Raw genomic sequence first — 14,542 nt, forward strand, 5'->3', positions numbered from 1 at the left:
GGGGGGGTGGACGATGTCGACTCTCTGTGCTGTTGCTGCGCGAGGGGGGGCGGGGGCCTCTTTTCTCCTCCGTCTTGGGCTTTGGCCGCCAACCTCCGTAGCTGCCGCCAGGGCCTTGGACGCCTCTCTGGGTGGTGGGCGAGGGGTCTGTCCGGTGCTTGGAGGAGGGTGGGCACCGGTCGAGGTGGGAGGAGGCTGCGGGAGGGGGGCTCTGACTCAGGAATTGAAACACGAGGCCTTTTCAGATCAGTCAATGCAAATCTTGCTCTCCATCGTACCCAAGTGCCAGAATGGATGCGGGGGGGGGGCTCTGATTTCGTGTGGGGGGAGAGAGAAGGGTTTTTTTGGGGGGGGAGGCAGCACCCTCTCTCCCCTCTGAAGATGGAAGTTAGAATCACGTCTCTCCCTCGGAAACGGTTGCGGTTGGTCCCTTTGGTCTCTCGCCCCTTATCAAATAGCCATTGCACTGCAAAGTGAGAATTCCTCGTTCAGGGATAAAAGGACTCAGGTTCTGAGGGCGACGGACCAGGGAGCCCGCTGGGGACGCCCCGAAGCCACCTTCTGCTGGGAGGGGGGGTGAGTGGGATGTCCCCCCCCACGGAAGCAGCCCTGCCTTCCCCTCAGGAAGCCCCACCCCAACCCCCTTTGCGGGGGGGAGGGCCCCCCAGGGGTGTGCGCCCCCTTCCCAGCAGGAAGCGAAGCTGGCAGCACACTTAAGCGAAGAGCCTGTTCCTTGTGCCAAATATTTAAAGCCGGTGGAGGGCGAGTCTGTTGAAATTCCACCTGTGACTAATCAAGAGCATAATCCACATCACCTGCATTTTTGGTTTGCTAGCCACAGGAAATGTTAGGGAGTGAAAACTTGAATCTGTGACCCACTTGCCCTGTCCCCTCCCAGCCAGGAAGTTCTGCAGAGTGTTGGGGAGAAGGGAGCTCTCCCCACCACCTCCCCACTGCTCCCCTTGTGCGCGGAGGGGCCCCCCCACCTTTGGCCCGAATGGCTCTTGCTGACATGGAAGGAAGGTTTCACTTTGGCTCAGTGAGAAGCAGTTTCCCGGTCATCCCTGCATGCCAAAGAGGAGTGCCCCCCCCCGAGCTGTGGCCCCCTCACCTGCCCCTCGAGTGCATCCTTGTCTTGCGCTGTACAAAGGGGGGAGGCAGTATGCGTGTTGGGCCTTTGACCTCTTTGGTTACTTTATTCCATAAATTGTTTTGCTTTTGAGAAATGTAACTCTTTTTTTTTTCCTTTGGTCTTACGGATCCTGGTGGATTTTAACAAGAGCAATTTCTTTTGGTTTGGGATACTTTCGATTAGGTTTTTTTTTTGTTTTTTGCAATCGTTCAATTTTTAGAGTGTTAAAGTGGCAAAGTATTTACTGACTTTTCTTCGTCACTCTTCACGAGACATGGTCCTGTCTTTTATGATGCTTTTTGACTCAGCAGGGACGATACAACCTGAGCGACGGCTGCTCTTAGCTTGAGGTATTTTTGTCCATGTAAAGCAGGATTTAAAATTGTGTGTAAAAAAAAAAAGAAGTAAGTAGTCCTCATGCTTTTGTGCAGTGCCTTTAGACGTTCCACTTTCTATAAAGTCTTCAAAAAAAAAGTTTGCATATATATTATATATATGATGTAATGTTATAGAGATATATGTATAATATACATATTTTTCCAGGGGTATCTGATAGCTCTGTATTTTGTTATGAAAGTTGATATGAAAAGTATTTTACCTCAAATTAAGAAGTTAAATAAACCTTTTAAATAAGCCTCCCACGCTGCTTTGGGGTTCTTGGCTTTGGGGACCGGGGGTGGGGGGGTGACAGAGTGCAGGAGGGCCTCCGCTCCTGGACCCCACAGAGAGCCATCCCCCCCCCCAATCTGGTGGCAGCCAAGTCTTGGGTGTGTGCATTGAGGGGGGATGCCATCACCAAACGGGGAGAAAGGACCTGCAACCAATCCCATAGATCCTAAACTAAATGCATAAATGACCTTCCATAAATACACAGCAAGTGTAGCAAATCATTGTCAACTATGGGGAAAGGCCAAATGCGTCTTGACAATTTTTGTTTATGTACTTCATGTGTGCCCCACTTCCCCCTCCCCAAAGTGGCTTCCAGCGTTCTCCACCCCCCCATTTTCTTCTCACAACAACCCAGTGAGGTAGGTCTCCTGAGTCTTTGTGGCCGGCACCAGGTCACCCGCAAGCAGCCCTGGCCAGGGCGGGGCTCTGGAACTGGGTCTGTTCCAACACCGGAGGCAGCGGCAGTCAGGAGGGTGGACCAGAGGCTGGGCCGGGCCCGCTTTGGCGGTTTGGCCCTGCCGGCTTCTGCTGGGAGACGGCTGTGGCTCATTCTGGTGCGCCACAGAGTAACGGGAGCGCAGCCCCCCGGGGGGGGGGTGAGGTCACCCAGGGGGCTCCTGGGAGAGGCATCAGGGTGGCTGGTGGTGGTGCTGGGAGTCTTTCGCGCCTCCTGTTTGGCCGGCAGCACCCTCGGATCTTTTAGCACCAGGAAAGAGCGAGCGAGTCCAGGAGCACGTTAAAAAAGACTAGCACAATTTGTGGTGGGGAGGAGCTCCCTTCCTTCTTCAGGCACTGCTAGAGTGGGAGTCTGTCTGTCCTTCCGCTTTAGAGAGTGGATTGGTTTCAGATGCTGAGTGTCATTAGCAGGCGTGATTGGATGAGGTGTGATAATGCAGAGGGGCAGCAGGCGTGGAGAGACCAGCACTGGTAACACTTCTAGTGTTCTTTGCTTCCATGTTTTTACTTTATTATCAGACTTATAACCGCCGCCCCCCCCCCATTCCCGGGTCACAGGGCTTGGGGTGGCTCACAACATTCCACAAAACAATGTCTAAATAGAGATAAAAGATACTTAACAAAACACCGACTTGTAATCTACAAAATGGCACCTTTGCTCAGGCATTAGAACAACGCACAATCGTTTGGCATCCGACACCCCAGAATGCTGTCACAACGGGTGGCCCCTGCTAATAGGTGGCAGAAATTCTGTTTTTAATGTTCATGTTTTTTTATGTTTGCTGCCTCATGAATCCTGATCAGGTGCAAAGGTGGCATAAAACGTTTTACAGAAAGCCAATCAGTGACAATGGTATGAGAGCCAGTTTGGTGTAGTGGTTAGGAGCACGGATTCTAGTCTAGGAGAAGCGGGTTTTATTTCCCACTTCTCCACAGGCAACTGCTGGTGTGACCTTGGGCCAGCCATACTTCTGTCAGGGCTGTTCTCTCAAGAGCAGTCGTTGAAAGAGCTCTCTCAGCCCCACCAGCCTCACTTGGTGGCTGTTGTGGGGAGTGGAAGGGAAAGGAGTTTCTAAGCCACTTTGAGACTCTGAGGGAAGGGTGGGGTATAAATCCAATCTTTTCTTCTGTGTCGAATTTAGGGATGTGCATTCGGTTCGTCTGAACCGAATGCACCCCTGAAAACGTCCCATTCGGGCTGATGCGGGCTGATTCAAATTTTCTGATCTGAATTGGCTTGCCGCCTAATTGCCGTCGAATTTCGGCGGCAATTCAGCCCCATTATATCCTATGGGCCTTTGAAAATGGTGAAAACATAGGGTATATTCTGGGGGGTGGAGGGGAGGGGGTTTGAGGGAGGGGTTCCAAACTTACAGGGTAGCTGCTGGAGTCTCTTCTCAAGATACCCACCAGGTTTCAAGGACATTGGACCAGGGGGTCCAATTCTACGGGCCCCCAAATAGGTTGCCCCCATCCCCTCCATTGTTCTCTATGGTGGGGGGAAAGTAACTTTTCGGCTGAGGGCTCTTGAGAGAACAGCTCTGAAAGAGCTATGACTTGCCCCAGTGCACCCAGCAGCTGCAAGTGGAGGAGTGGGGAATCAAACCAGGTTCTCCCAGGTTACAGTCCACGCACTTAACCACTACTCCAAACTGACTCTCACACCAAATGGCCCAAATGTGTAGGGCTCTATTTTTCTCTCCTCTCTGAGTGCCTCCAGTAACGGAGCTGCTCTAAGGCTTCTCTGCCATTGGGCTGGCTTGGCTTCCGGGGGCTGGAGGAGCTGCTGCCCTGCAGGGACAAATTGCTTCAGCTGCCCTGGGATCTCCCCCGAGCAAGATCTAGGCCAGAGCCCAGAAGCCCTTTCCTTCTTGACAGATTATAGCTGCGGGGGGGGGGAGCCTTTTCCGGGACTCGAGAGCCTTTTATATAACTCCGTCTTACACAAGGTAGTGGAAAACACACCTCTGGCCTGATTTCTGTCGAAAGCTGGAAGCTGTTCTGGGGCGGCCGGTTCCTCTTGCCTGGTAGCCTCCCAGACTGGATGAGCCAGTCGGGGCTGGCGCATCTGCAGGCTCCTGGTCCCGCTGGGCCTTCTTGTGGGAGCAGGCGCTGGCTGCGGAGTCTAGCGGCGCACGACGGGTGTCTTTGGCCTCGTCTCCATCCCCAGGCGGTGGGGTGGGGGGTGGGCATACCACACAGCCATTCCCTTCCAAAGTGGAGCAACGTCTGAAAACATTTGGGGGCATGCCGTGGGAGGGGGAGGGGGGCTAAGCCTGCCTCACCGTCCAGGAAGCCTGCCTGAAGTCGCTCGCTTGGGGGCTCCTGCCTGCCTGCCTGCCTTGGAGGAGAGCCAGGACCCGGCCCTGCTAGGACTTTCCAGGCAAGGCCTCCTGTGCAGATCCCAGGAAGGTTCCTCCAAGAGGCAAAGACTCTTCCTGGCTGGGGGGGCATTTTTTAGGGCAGGAGCATACACATCTCTGCTCCCTGGGGAATCTTTGCTGTTCTCCTCCTGGATTTCTGCTTGGGGAGGATTCCTAGGCGAGAAGCTCTCGTTGCTTAAGAGCATGAGAAGAGCCCTGCTGGATCAGACCACTGAAGGTCCCTCTAGTCCAGCATCCCGCCTCATGGACCCTCAAATGGCACAGCGGCCAAGGCACCGGGACTCAGACCTTAACTAGCTCTCGATATGGAGGCTCCCTTTAGTCAGTGTGGTTAGGAGCCACGGGTGGACCTCTCCTCTCCTCTGTGACTTTATCTAATCCCCTTTTGAAGTCATCCATGCTTATGCCCAGGGTTCATTTCGTAGAAAAAGAGGTGCAGGAGCTCATTAGCATAACCTATTTGCATATGCCACACCCCCTGACGTCACCGGACGTGTGTTAGGAGGCAACACCCATCACTCAGGCTCCACTGGACTGTTTTGGATTGCTAGCTATTGGGGGGGGGGGAGGAACGCGCAGATCTGTCCTTGCAGAGGAGGGAGAGCTTGTGCCTGGATACAACTTGAAGGTGCCACTGGACTGTTTTGGACCAGGGGGCTGCGGGGGGGGGGGCTCTGCAACTTACCTGGCTGCTTCTTGCTCTGACTGAGGGCTGCTGGGACCAGGGGGTGGGGCTTGTTGCATGTGCTCGCCCCCTGGGCTCTTTACTGCTGGAGCTCCGCTCCTGTGCGTTCCCGCAGGGAATGACTCCTGCTTATGCCCATCCACGGGCAGTAGGTTCCACAATTTAATAGCTCATTGAGAAAATTTGAGTAAGGACCCACTCCCCGGGGACGCTCTCGGAGAGTCACGATTAACTGTGATGTTTTATATTTGTGTTGTGTTTTATGTTTTTTAAACTTTTATGTAAGCCACCCTGAGCCTGCCTTGGTGGGGGAAGGTGGGATACATTGGTGGTGGGGTATGAGCTTTTGTGATATCTGATTTCATGATATCTGAAAAAGTGAGCTGTGACTCATGAAAGCTCCTACCCTGCCACCAATTTTGTTAGTCTTTAAGGTACTCCTGGACTCTTGCTCTTTTCTACTTCTACAGACAGACTAACGCAGCTGTCTATCTTCATCCTTCTCGTTCAGTAAAGAAGATTTGCCTTTTTTCATAGAATCTCAGAGTGGGAAGGGGCCATACAGAGACCATCTAGTCCAGCCCCCTGCCCCAATGCAGGACCGGCCTAGAGCAACCCTGACAAATATTCCTCCAGCCTCTTCTTGGAAGCTGTCAGTGAAGGGGAGAGCTCACCGCCTCCCTGGGCAGCTGATTATTCCACCCCTGAACCACTCGGACCGTGAAAACGTTCATGAGCTTCATGAACTCATCAACTTCCTTGACACCCCTCCCAAAGTTCTAATGTCATAGAAGAAGAAAATGTTCTTTCTCCACCTCAGAAAATAAGTATAAGGACAACAGTCATGAGAGTCTGACCCACAAATCAAGCAGTCACCAAGACTTGCAAAGAAAAAGCTTCCTGTGTATTATAATCTAAAGTACTACAACATCATTAATAAATCATACGAAAATCCTTGTGCATCGGGACATCATCAACGCCGTCTCCGGATTATATAACAACGTTTCAAAATTGGATCTTCCTCAGGAGATATTCTGCAGTGTACAAAAATACAATTCTTTAGAGTATATACTATGTAAACAATTCCTGAATGTAAAAGGGGAGGGGGTGGGGAGCCTGCATCCCTCTCCTCTTCCTCCACCCTATCAGAGTCATCAGAGACTTGGAGGGGAGTTGAGGAGGATCCATCACCCCCCTCCCCTCCTCCCAACCCCTCACCGGAGTGAGCAGACCGTGGGGAGGAAGCGTTGTCTGCCAGAGCGCCCCCGCCCTGCACGCTGCGGCTAGCGCTGTTAGAGTACTGTCTAGAACTTCTAATCACACCATTATCATAATTCTCAATCAACGCATCGAGCTCCTTGCATTTAGCTTGCATGACAGAGAGAAGAGTTTCTATAATCAACTGCCTCCGTCTTATTTCTGCTTCCTCATTCTGTATAATGGTGTCTACATTTATTAATTCCTGCATGATCTCATGAACTTTTTGGGCGGCCCCTGCATGCTTTGGAGAAAGGTCTTCCTCCTTCTTCTTTTTCGGGTTAGGGCCCCCCGAGTTATTGGACACAGCCGGGCGTCTCTGAGGATTGCCCCTGACCAGCCTCAGTGGTGCAGAATGAGATGTCCCAGGTACAGCATCTAGGGGAAATGACATAGAAAAGACCGTGTTATCTCCTCTCCTGCATGTTCTCTCGATGATGATTATTATTAGACCTGTATGATGGATTATCCCCTCAGCAAGAGGCCCTTAGCCCACTTACAATATAGCTGAACGTGCATCAGAGAAACCAGCCATAAAATGCAACCATTTCTAAAATCCAATAACAAAACCTTCTCTGTGTAAGACATTCTAAAAAATACTACAGTACACAGAAATAAATCTTATCTAAAGGTAAAGGTTCCCTTGCTCGAAAGCCAGTCGAGTCCAACTCTAGGGGGTTGCGGTGCTCATCTCCGTTTCCAGGCCGAAGAGCCAGTGCTGTCCGAAGACGTTTCCGTGGTCATGTGGCCGGCGTGACTAAACACCAAGGCGCACGGAATGCTGTTCCCTTCCCACCAAAGTGGTACCTATTTATCTACTTGCAATTTCTTGCTTTCGAACTGCTAGGTTGGCAGGAGCTGGAACTAGAGACGGGAGCTCACTCCGTCATGTGGCACACTCGGGTCTCGAACTGCTGAACTACTGACCTTCCACAGCCTGCAGTTCAGTGTCTTCACCACTTGAGCCACCGCAGTTCCAAAATCTTATCTACAACTGGGTTAAAATGTTTTTGAACCTTCACACCTTTACACCACCACTGCACACACAGAGAGAAAGCAGAACCAGCGGGGCAAGCGGGGCAAAACACTTTGCTCAAAAAAGGCCCTGATGAGTACATTTAAAGACGGTTTAAGACTTTAGAGAAATCTTGCCTGATTCCATGACTGCTTCAGGAATAGGTCTGGCCGGAGGGTAGGTCACTGGCTGGAGGGCTCTGACTGGGAAAGGAGCCACCTGTGGGGGGCATCTGCCGTGTGTAGGAGCCGCTTGTTGGGGAGCAATTCTGTCCCACGTAGCAGACAATTGTTGAGGGTCTCTGCCAGGTGTAGCTAACGCCCGCTGGGTGGGATCAGCCATTTCCCCTTCGGGGGTTACAGCTGTAAAAAAGAGGGGAAAGACAGGAAATTAATCCTAAAATTTGCCATCCCTTCGAACGGTGTATAGACCCTCAAAAGCGCCACATACCCACTTCCTCTGAGATGTATTGGTGAGGGGCTATATGCGTTTCACCTGTTGCCTGTGGTGCCTGTGTGGCCTGGACATGGGGGTCAACTGGCATAGGCATGCCCATTTGTTCACTTAGAATTGCTGCAGACATAGAACATAAAACCAGAGAGTCTATAAAACCTATGACTCTTATCAGAATTTAAACCCACCACTCCACGCGTGACTTGTTGTATCTTAATTGATTGCAACCCACCCTGAGCCGGCTCGTGGGGAGGGTTGGATAGAAATATAATAAAACAAGAAAGAAGACCCGCGAAACTCACAGGGGGCGGGGCTCCAAACTGAGCTGCCGGAGGAGGAACCAGCAGGAGCAGGTAAGCTCCCCCCCCATCCTGCCGGTTCCTCCATGTCCTCCACCACCACCCCCGCTCGATCCCCCACCGCTCGAAAGCGAGGCCCGCTCGGCTTGTCGTGGCGGCAAGGCCGGCTGCCCCCCCCCCCCAAGCGAGGGCCAACGGCTTGTAGCCAGCCGGGCCTCGTGCCCTCCCTTCCTCTCATGGGTCCGGCCGGCTGGCTTCGAGGCGGCGACAGCGAGGCCAGCTGTAGAGCGTTCCCTGCACATGCGCAGGGAACGCTCTGTCAGTTTTGGGGGGATTTAAGTATCCCCCCGTTTTTTTAACTTTTCAGATTTTTGTGCACACCTGGGGACCACCCCACGTGTGCACAAAACTCCCCCTCCCCCACAGGTGTCCCCGGTGCGCGGATTTAGCTATCCGCACACCAGGGGGCGACTTGGCTATTAGATATATAGATACAAAATCAAATAAATACCTTCCAGGTCACGCAGATCTTGGGATAGGTCCTCCATTCCTTGACTTCAACAGTGCAGGAACGTGAAATGCAGTGCACAGACGGCTTTTGTTGCTTCTTCAAGGGTGGTGCCCCACCCTTCCTTCTTATCAGACTCCTCCAGAGACAGCCCAACCCAGCCATGGTCTGGCTAGGGTTAAAAATCCCAAGGTTTGAGAAACGTTTAAGTTGGGGCCCTTCCATGGCATTTTAAAGACAACACATTTTAAAGAGCCTGCCACCCCTTATTTCCTTAACATTTCCCTGCCTGAAAGAGCATTTTATGCCGTATGGATGTGCTGCTTTTTGGGGACTGCTGGAAAATGGTGTAGTATAATCTACCAGACCTCTGCTCACTTGCAAAAAAACTAATTTCACACAAATTGAATAGCCTTTCTTCAGAGAAGACTTTCACAGGCACAGAAGCTGTTGTGTGTGGGAGGGTTGTGTGTGTCTTGTGGGGTGTGAGGCTCCTGATAAACTCCAGCCTGCGTCCTTATCTTTAATAACACCAGTTGTCTCGCTCTGGTCCAACCCCCACCCCTTCTAGACACAGTTTTGAATTTTTTCCCCGCACAGACAATGGGCCTTTGAAATTATTTTTAATACAAAACCTTTTTGTTGTTTTAACGATGTGTGTTTGGAGGGGTTAAGAACATAATGAGATGCCAATGTTGGATCAGGCCAAAGGCCCATCCCGTCCAACACTCTGTGTCACACAGTGGCCAGAAATACCAGGTGCCGTCAGGAGGTCCAGCAGTGGGGCCAGGACACCAGAAGCCCTCCCACTGTCGCCCCCCCCCCAAGCACCAAGGACAAAGAGCATCCCTCGCCCCAGAATAGAGAGCATGACTTGCCCCAGACCGAGCGTTCCTGTCTATACCTTGTGGCTAATAGCCACTGATGGACCTCTGCTCCATATGCTTATCTAATTCCCTTTTGAAGCCGTCCATGCTTGTAGCCACCACCACCTCCTGTGGCAGGGAATTCCAAGTGTTAATCACTCTTTGGGTGAAGAAGTACTTCCTTTTATCCGTTCTAACCCGACCACTCAGCAATTCCATGGAGTGCCCACGAGTTCTTGTATTGTGAGAAAGGGAGAAAAGTACCTCTTTCTCTACCTGCTCTTTCCCATGCATAATCTTATAAACCTCGATCATGTCCCCCCTCAACCGTCATTTCTCCAAGCTAAAGAGCCCCAAGCGCCTCATCCTTTCCTCATAGGGAAAGTTCTCCAACCCTTTTATCATTCGAGTTGCCCTTTTCTGCACTTTTTCCAAAGCTATAATATCCTTTTTAAGGTGTGGTGACCAGAACTGCACACAGTATTCCAAATGAGGTCGCACCATCGATTTATATAGGGGCATTATGATATTGGCTGATCTGTTTTCAATACCCTTCCTAATAATCCCCAGCATAGCATTGGCCTTCTTTATTGCAGTCACACACCATTAGTTGGTACTAGCCACAGAGGTCCACATAGGAACTCTCAGTTTGGGGCAAGGGATGCTCTGTATTCTTGGTGCTTGGGGGGGGGGGCAACAGTGGGAGGGCTTCTAGTGTCCTGGCCCCACTGCTGGCCCTCCTGAGGGCATCTGGTATTTTTGGCCACTGTGTGACACAGAGTGTTGGACTGGATGGGCCATTGGTCTGACCCAACACTGGCTTCTCTTACGTTCTTATGTTAAGAGCAGAGGTCCATCCGTGGCTCTTAGCCACAAGGCAGAGATAGGAACTCTCGGTCTGGGGCAAGGGATGCTCTGTATTCATGGTGCGGGGGGGGGGAGTGGGAGGGCTTCTGGTGTCCTCCTGGCCCCACTGCTGGGCCTGGTCCAACATTGGCTTCTCTCTTATGTTGTTATGTTCTCCTCTCCCCGGCATGGAGCAAATCTCACTTGACAATGCAGCTGGTGGTTTCCTGTGGAGTCAACGCTCAACGCCAGTCTTCCCGCCTGACACAGCCACTGAAAAGTTGTGTGTGGCTCTGTCGTGTTTGTTCCGCTTTCTTCCCCAACTCTTCTTCGTGCTTCAATTCCGGCAGGGAAGTTAGCCAAGGAGAAATGACAGACTGGTCTGGTCCGCAGCGCTGAGGCAGGCGGTGAAGTCCCACAAGGCCCAGAGCGGCTTCAGAGCGGAGGGGCTGAGAACTGGATCGGGGGGGGGGGAGTTTCTGGAGGCCTCTCCCCCACCTGGGTGGGTGTGCCGGGCAGTGGTCTCTCTCCTGGAGGGGCCTGCCCACAGAGGCCAGCCAGCTTGTGAGCGGCAGAATCCCCAACCACACCTCCTTTGGACGGCGTGGCTCCTCGGTGGTGTCCCTTTCGTTTCCTTCCCTGTGACGACGACCAGTGTTTATGGGGCGCGTTTCCCGTGTTCACGCCGAGGAGCATGAAGCACTTCCGTCTCCAGAGCCGAATAAATCTGGTCTAATTGTTGGCCTTGCCATCGTCAAGCACACCCATCCCGAAGGAACCAGGTCAGGACGGAGGACACCGCCCCGAAGAGGGGAACGTCCTGTCCTCAGTCAGACGGCTTTGGGAGAGACGTCAGGGCTCACTCCACAAACTGCCCTGGAGGCGCTGGGTGCAGCGGGGTCACAGACCCATCACGGATGGGATTGGGAAGCGGCTGAGCTTTAGCAACAAGTCCAGTGGGGGAAGGGCCTTCCCGCCCGTCTGCCGGCGCCTCCTCTTTTGTGCCCCGTTTCAGAGAACACGCTTGTAGCTCTGGCCTCCGTGTCTGTGGTGTTGGCAAAGCAATGCGCAGTTCCGTGTCTAGCCCTTTGCTGTGTGACCCCTGCGCCCAAGAGGTCTGCCCTGGGCCGTTTGGTGCAGCAGTGAAGTGCGCAGAGGACTCTAATCTGGGAGAGCCGGGTTTGATTCCCCCACTCCTCCACTTGCACCTGGCTGGATGACTTTGGGCAAGCCGTAGTACTGACAAGAGCTGTCCTCGAAAAAGAGCCGTTTCTCTCAGAGCTCTCTCAGCCCCCACCTTCCTCACAGGGTGCCTGTTCTGGGGAGGGGAAGGGAAAGGAGTTTGTAAGCCACTCTCAGAAGAAGAAGAGGAGAAGAGATTAGATTTATACCCCATGGCCCTTCACTTCCCAAGGGAGTCTCAGAGTGGCTTACAAACTCCTTTCCCTCCCCCTCCCCACAACAGGCACCCTGTGAGGCAGGTGGGGCTGTGTTGGGTATTACAAGTTGAAAACACTCAGTATGTCTGGGGTTAAATGTTTGTTTATGTTACTCACAGGAAGTCACATGTTTCTCAGGTAACCAATGTTCTTTAGCTGTAGGAATGCCCAGGAATTTTCTCCCTGATCTAGGGATTTGATTGGGACTAAAGTGTCAAGGTGTGTTACCATTTTATGGCTTCGAAGAAGAGCAGCCATAATCTCCTCTCTTCTACTTTTGTCTTTGTAGAGTAAGGATGTAGCCAATTATGCTCTGTTGTTATTTTCATCCCAGTTACCCTTCCCTATGCTAGAATTTAGTAAAAACTTTATATTTTAATCACACAGGGACTCTCAGTCTGAATTATTTTACTCTGGCTCTGCGAGTCTATTTTATCTCTGCTAAATGCCATTTTTTTCAATATCTCACTATCACCCAACAGGCTGAGAGAGCTCTTGACAGAAACGGCTCTCGTCAGAACTAGGGCTTGCCCAAGGTCATCCAGCCAGGTGCAAGTGGAGGAGGAGCAGGGAATCAAACCCGGCTCTCCCAGATTAGAGTCCGCGTACATAACCACGACACCAAACTGAGACTCCCTTGGGTCGTGAAGGGTGGGGTAGAAATCCAATCTCTTCTTCTTCTTGAAGCTGCCCCAACCCCCCCCCCCCCAGGTTCGTCAAGCTCCGAAGGGTCTACTACTGGGACTGGCGGTGGCTCTCAGGCAGAGGTCTTCCCCACCCCCTTCTACCTGTTCCTTTTAAGGGGAGATGCCCCTGCCGGGGGAGGGAGCCCGGGGCCTTCCGCGTGCCCCTGAGCCACACAGCCCCCTCCCCATGGGTGTGCCGGTGGGGCAGGAGGTGAGCGAGGAGCAGGCACAGGGGAAAGGCAGGCCTCCCCTGGCGCAGGACCAGCCCCTCCACCCCGCAAGAGCAAGCATGGGATGCCCTGGCAGCCTGGGGCGGCAGCCTCTTGCCAGCCTAAGCTCCCCCCCCCATCCATCCTCGCCTGCCTGTTGCCCCCCACCCCAACCCGCCCCCTCGGCCCCCAGACGGAGCAAACCCCCACCCCAGTACAGCCAAGGCCGCCACTGTCTGTTCCTTCCCGGATCCTCTCCTAATCCCCCAGCCGGCTGTAATCGCATTAAGCAGCACTGAAACCGACAGGCCGGTGGACTCCTGGCTTGGGGAGTCCCTGCAAAGCTGGAGGAGAAGAGCCAGACCGGCCAGGACCAGTTGCGGGCGGGGAGCAGCTCAGAAGACTGGGGGGGGGGGGGATTTGGCAGAGGGGGGGGCAGTGGGCCCGCCTCCCCCGGAGTGGCCCGGCAAAGACTTGGCTTCCTCTCCAGCTGTTACAGAGCAGGAGGTTCACCCAGAGGGCCCGGTGGCCCGGCCTGAGCCCCTGGCCCTCCCCGGGGGAAGCGGTTGTCTGGGCCACACGGAGGAGCTCTGTGACAAGAGAGGGCCCGGTCCCTGCGGCAGCGGCGGCAGGTGCAGAGCTGAGCGGCCCACAGGACGGGGAGGGGCTCCCCAGGGGGGGAGGCCCAGGTGGGCTCTTCGAAGCGTCACCAGAAGGCCAGGCCAGGTGAATCCCCCCCGGGTGAGAGCGAGCCGGGGGGCTGGGAATGACCCCGGGGACCCCAGATGGGTCAGGCCAACAAGGGCCTCTCTGGTCCAGCATCTGGCCTCATGCCCGTGTCCAGGCAGTTGCCCCAGAGGGCTAGCAAGCCCCCCCCCCGCATGCACATCCCGGCTGCCAGCCAGGAGGCGATCGGCCAGGAGCCCTCCACGGTCGCCTTTGCAAAAGTGCGGCCTGTTCCACGAGCCCGTTAGTCGTCCAGTGCCGGCTGTCTGGTTCCCGTCTGGTTCTAGGGGAGCTGGCCTCTTTCACGCGGGGTCCGCTTGTCCCAGGAAGGCAGCCGGTGCCTGCACACCAGAGAGACCTTGAGTCGGTGCCGGGCAGGCGGGGTGCCTGCAACAACGGGGAGCGGGGCCGAGGGCACTGCCTGGGAGACGAGGGTTGCCAGCCCCCCCTGGCCCCCCGGGGGGTGGGGTGAGGCTGCTAGATCCAGGCTGGGAAACTCCTGGAGATTTGGGGGTGGAGGCCGGAGAGGACAGCAGGGTCCTCAACAGTGGGGGGCCAACAAGGCCACAATGGAGTCCACCTTCCAAAGAGAGCCAGTCTGGTGTAGTGGTTAAGTGGGCGGACTCTAATCTGGGAGAACCGGGTTTGATTCCCCCACTCCTCCTCCACTCGCACCTGGCTGGATGACCTTGGGCAAGCCCTAGTTCTGTCAGGGCTGTTCTCTCAAGGGCAGTCCTCGAAAGAGCTCTCTCAGCTCCGCCTACCTCACAGGAGGGTGTCTGTGGTGGGGAGGGGAAGGGGAAGGAGTTTGTAAGCCGCTCTGAGACTCCTCTGGGTAGTGAAGGGCCATGGGGGATAAACCCAATCTCCTCCTCCTCCTCCACCTCCGAAGCAGCCATCTTCTCCAGGGGA

General features: G+C 54.0%; 1 protein-coding gene across 2 annotated transcripts; it reads right to left on the minus strand.

Moving 5' to 3' along the window:
• Nucleotides 1-6,294: 6,294 nt before the first annotated feature.
• On the minus strand, nucleotides 6,295-8,924 carry LOC107126068. Of its 2 annotated transcripts, XM_015429568.1 has the most exons (4): nucleotides 8,862-8,916; nucleotides 8,049-8,171; nucleotides 7,736-7,960; nucleotides 6,295-6,961 (listed from the first exon to the last, which is right to left on the minus strand). In XM_015429568.1, exons 1-4 carry the CDS (start codon nucleotides 8,896-8,898, stop codon nucleotides 6,300-6,302), a joined length of 1,047 nt encoding a protein of 348 aa, XP_015285054.1. In that variant the 5' UTR covers nucleotides 8,899-8,916; the 3' UTR covers nucleotides 6,295-6,299. The 2 variants fall into 2 exon arrangements, with proteins under 2 accessions (XP_015285054.1, XP_015285055.1); XM_015429569.1 differs by lacking the exon at nucleotides 8,049-8,171 and having other exon boundaries at nucleotides 8,862-8,924.
• Nucleotides 8,925-14,542: the final 5,618 nt, after the last annotated feature.

Source organism: Gekko japonicus, unplaced genomic scaffold (assembly GCF_001447785.1).
Source record: "Gekko japonicus isolate JY-2015 unplaced genomic scaffold, Gekko_japonicus_V1.1 scaffold358, whole genome shotgun sequence".
NCBI classification, from domain to species: Eukaryota; Metazoa; Chordata; class Lepidosauria; order Squamata; family Gekkonidae; genus Gekko; species Gekko japonicus.

Excerpts from the sequence above, each read along its gene's own strand:
- LOC107126068 (XM_015429568.1), bottom strand. The coding sequence starts at position 8,898 with ATGGAGGACCTATCCCAAGATCTGCGTGACCTGGAAG. Across the intron at positions 8,172-8,861 it reads AGATCTGCGTGACCTGGAAG|CAATTCTAAGTGAACAAATG; the intron begins GTATTTATTTGA and ends CTATGTCTGCAG. Across the intron at positions 7,961-8,048 it reads ATACATCTCAGAGGAAGTGG|CTGTAACCCCCGAAGGGGAA; the intron begins GTATGTGGCGCT and ends TCTTTTTTACAG.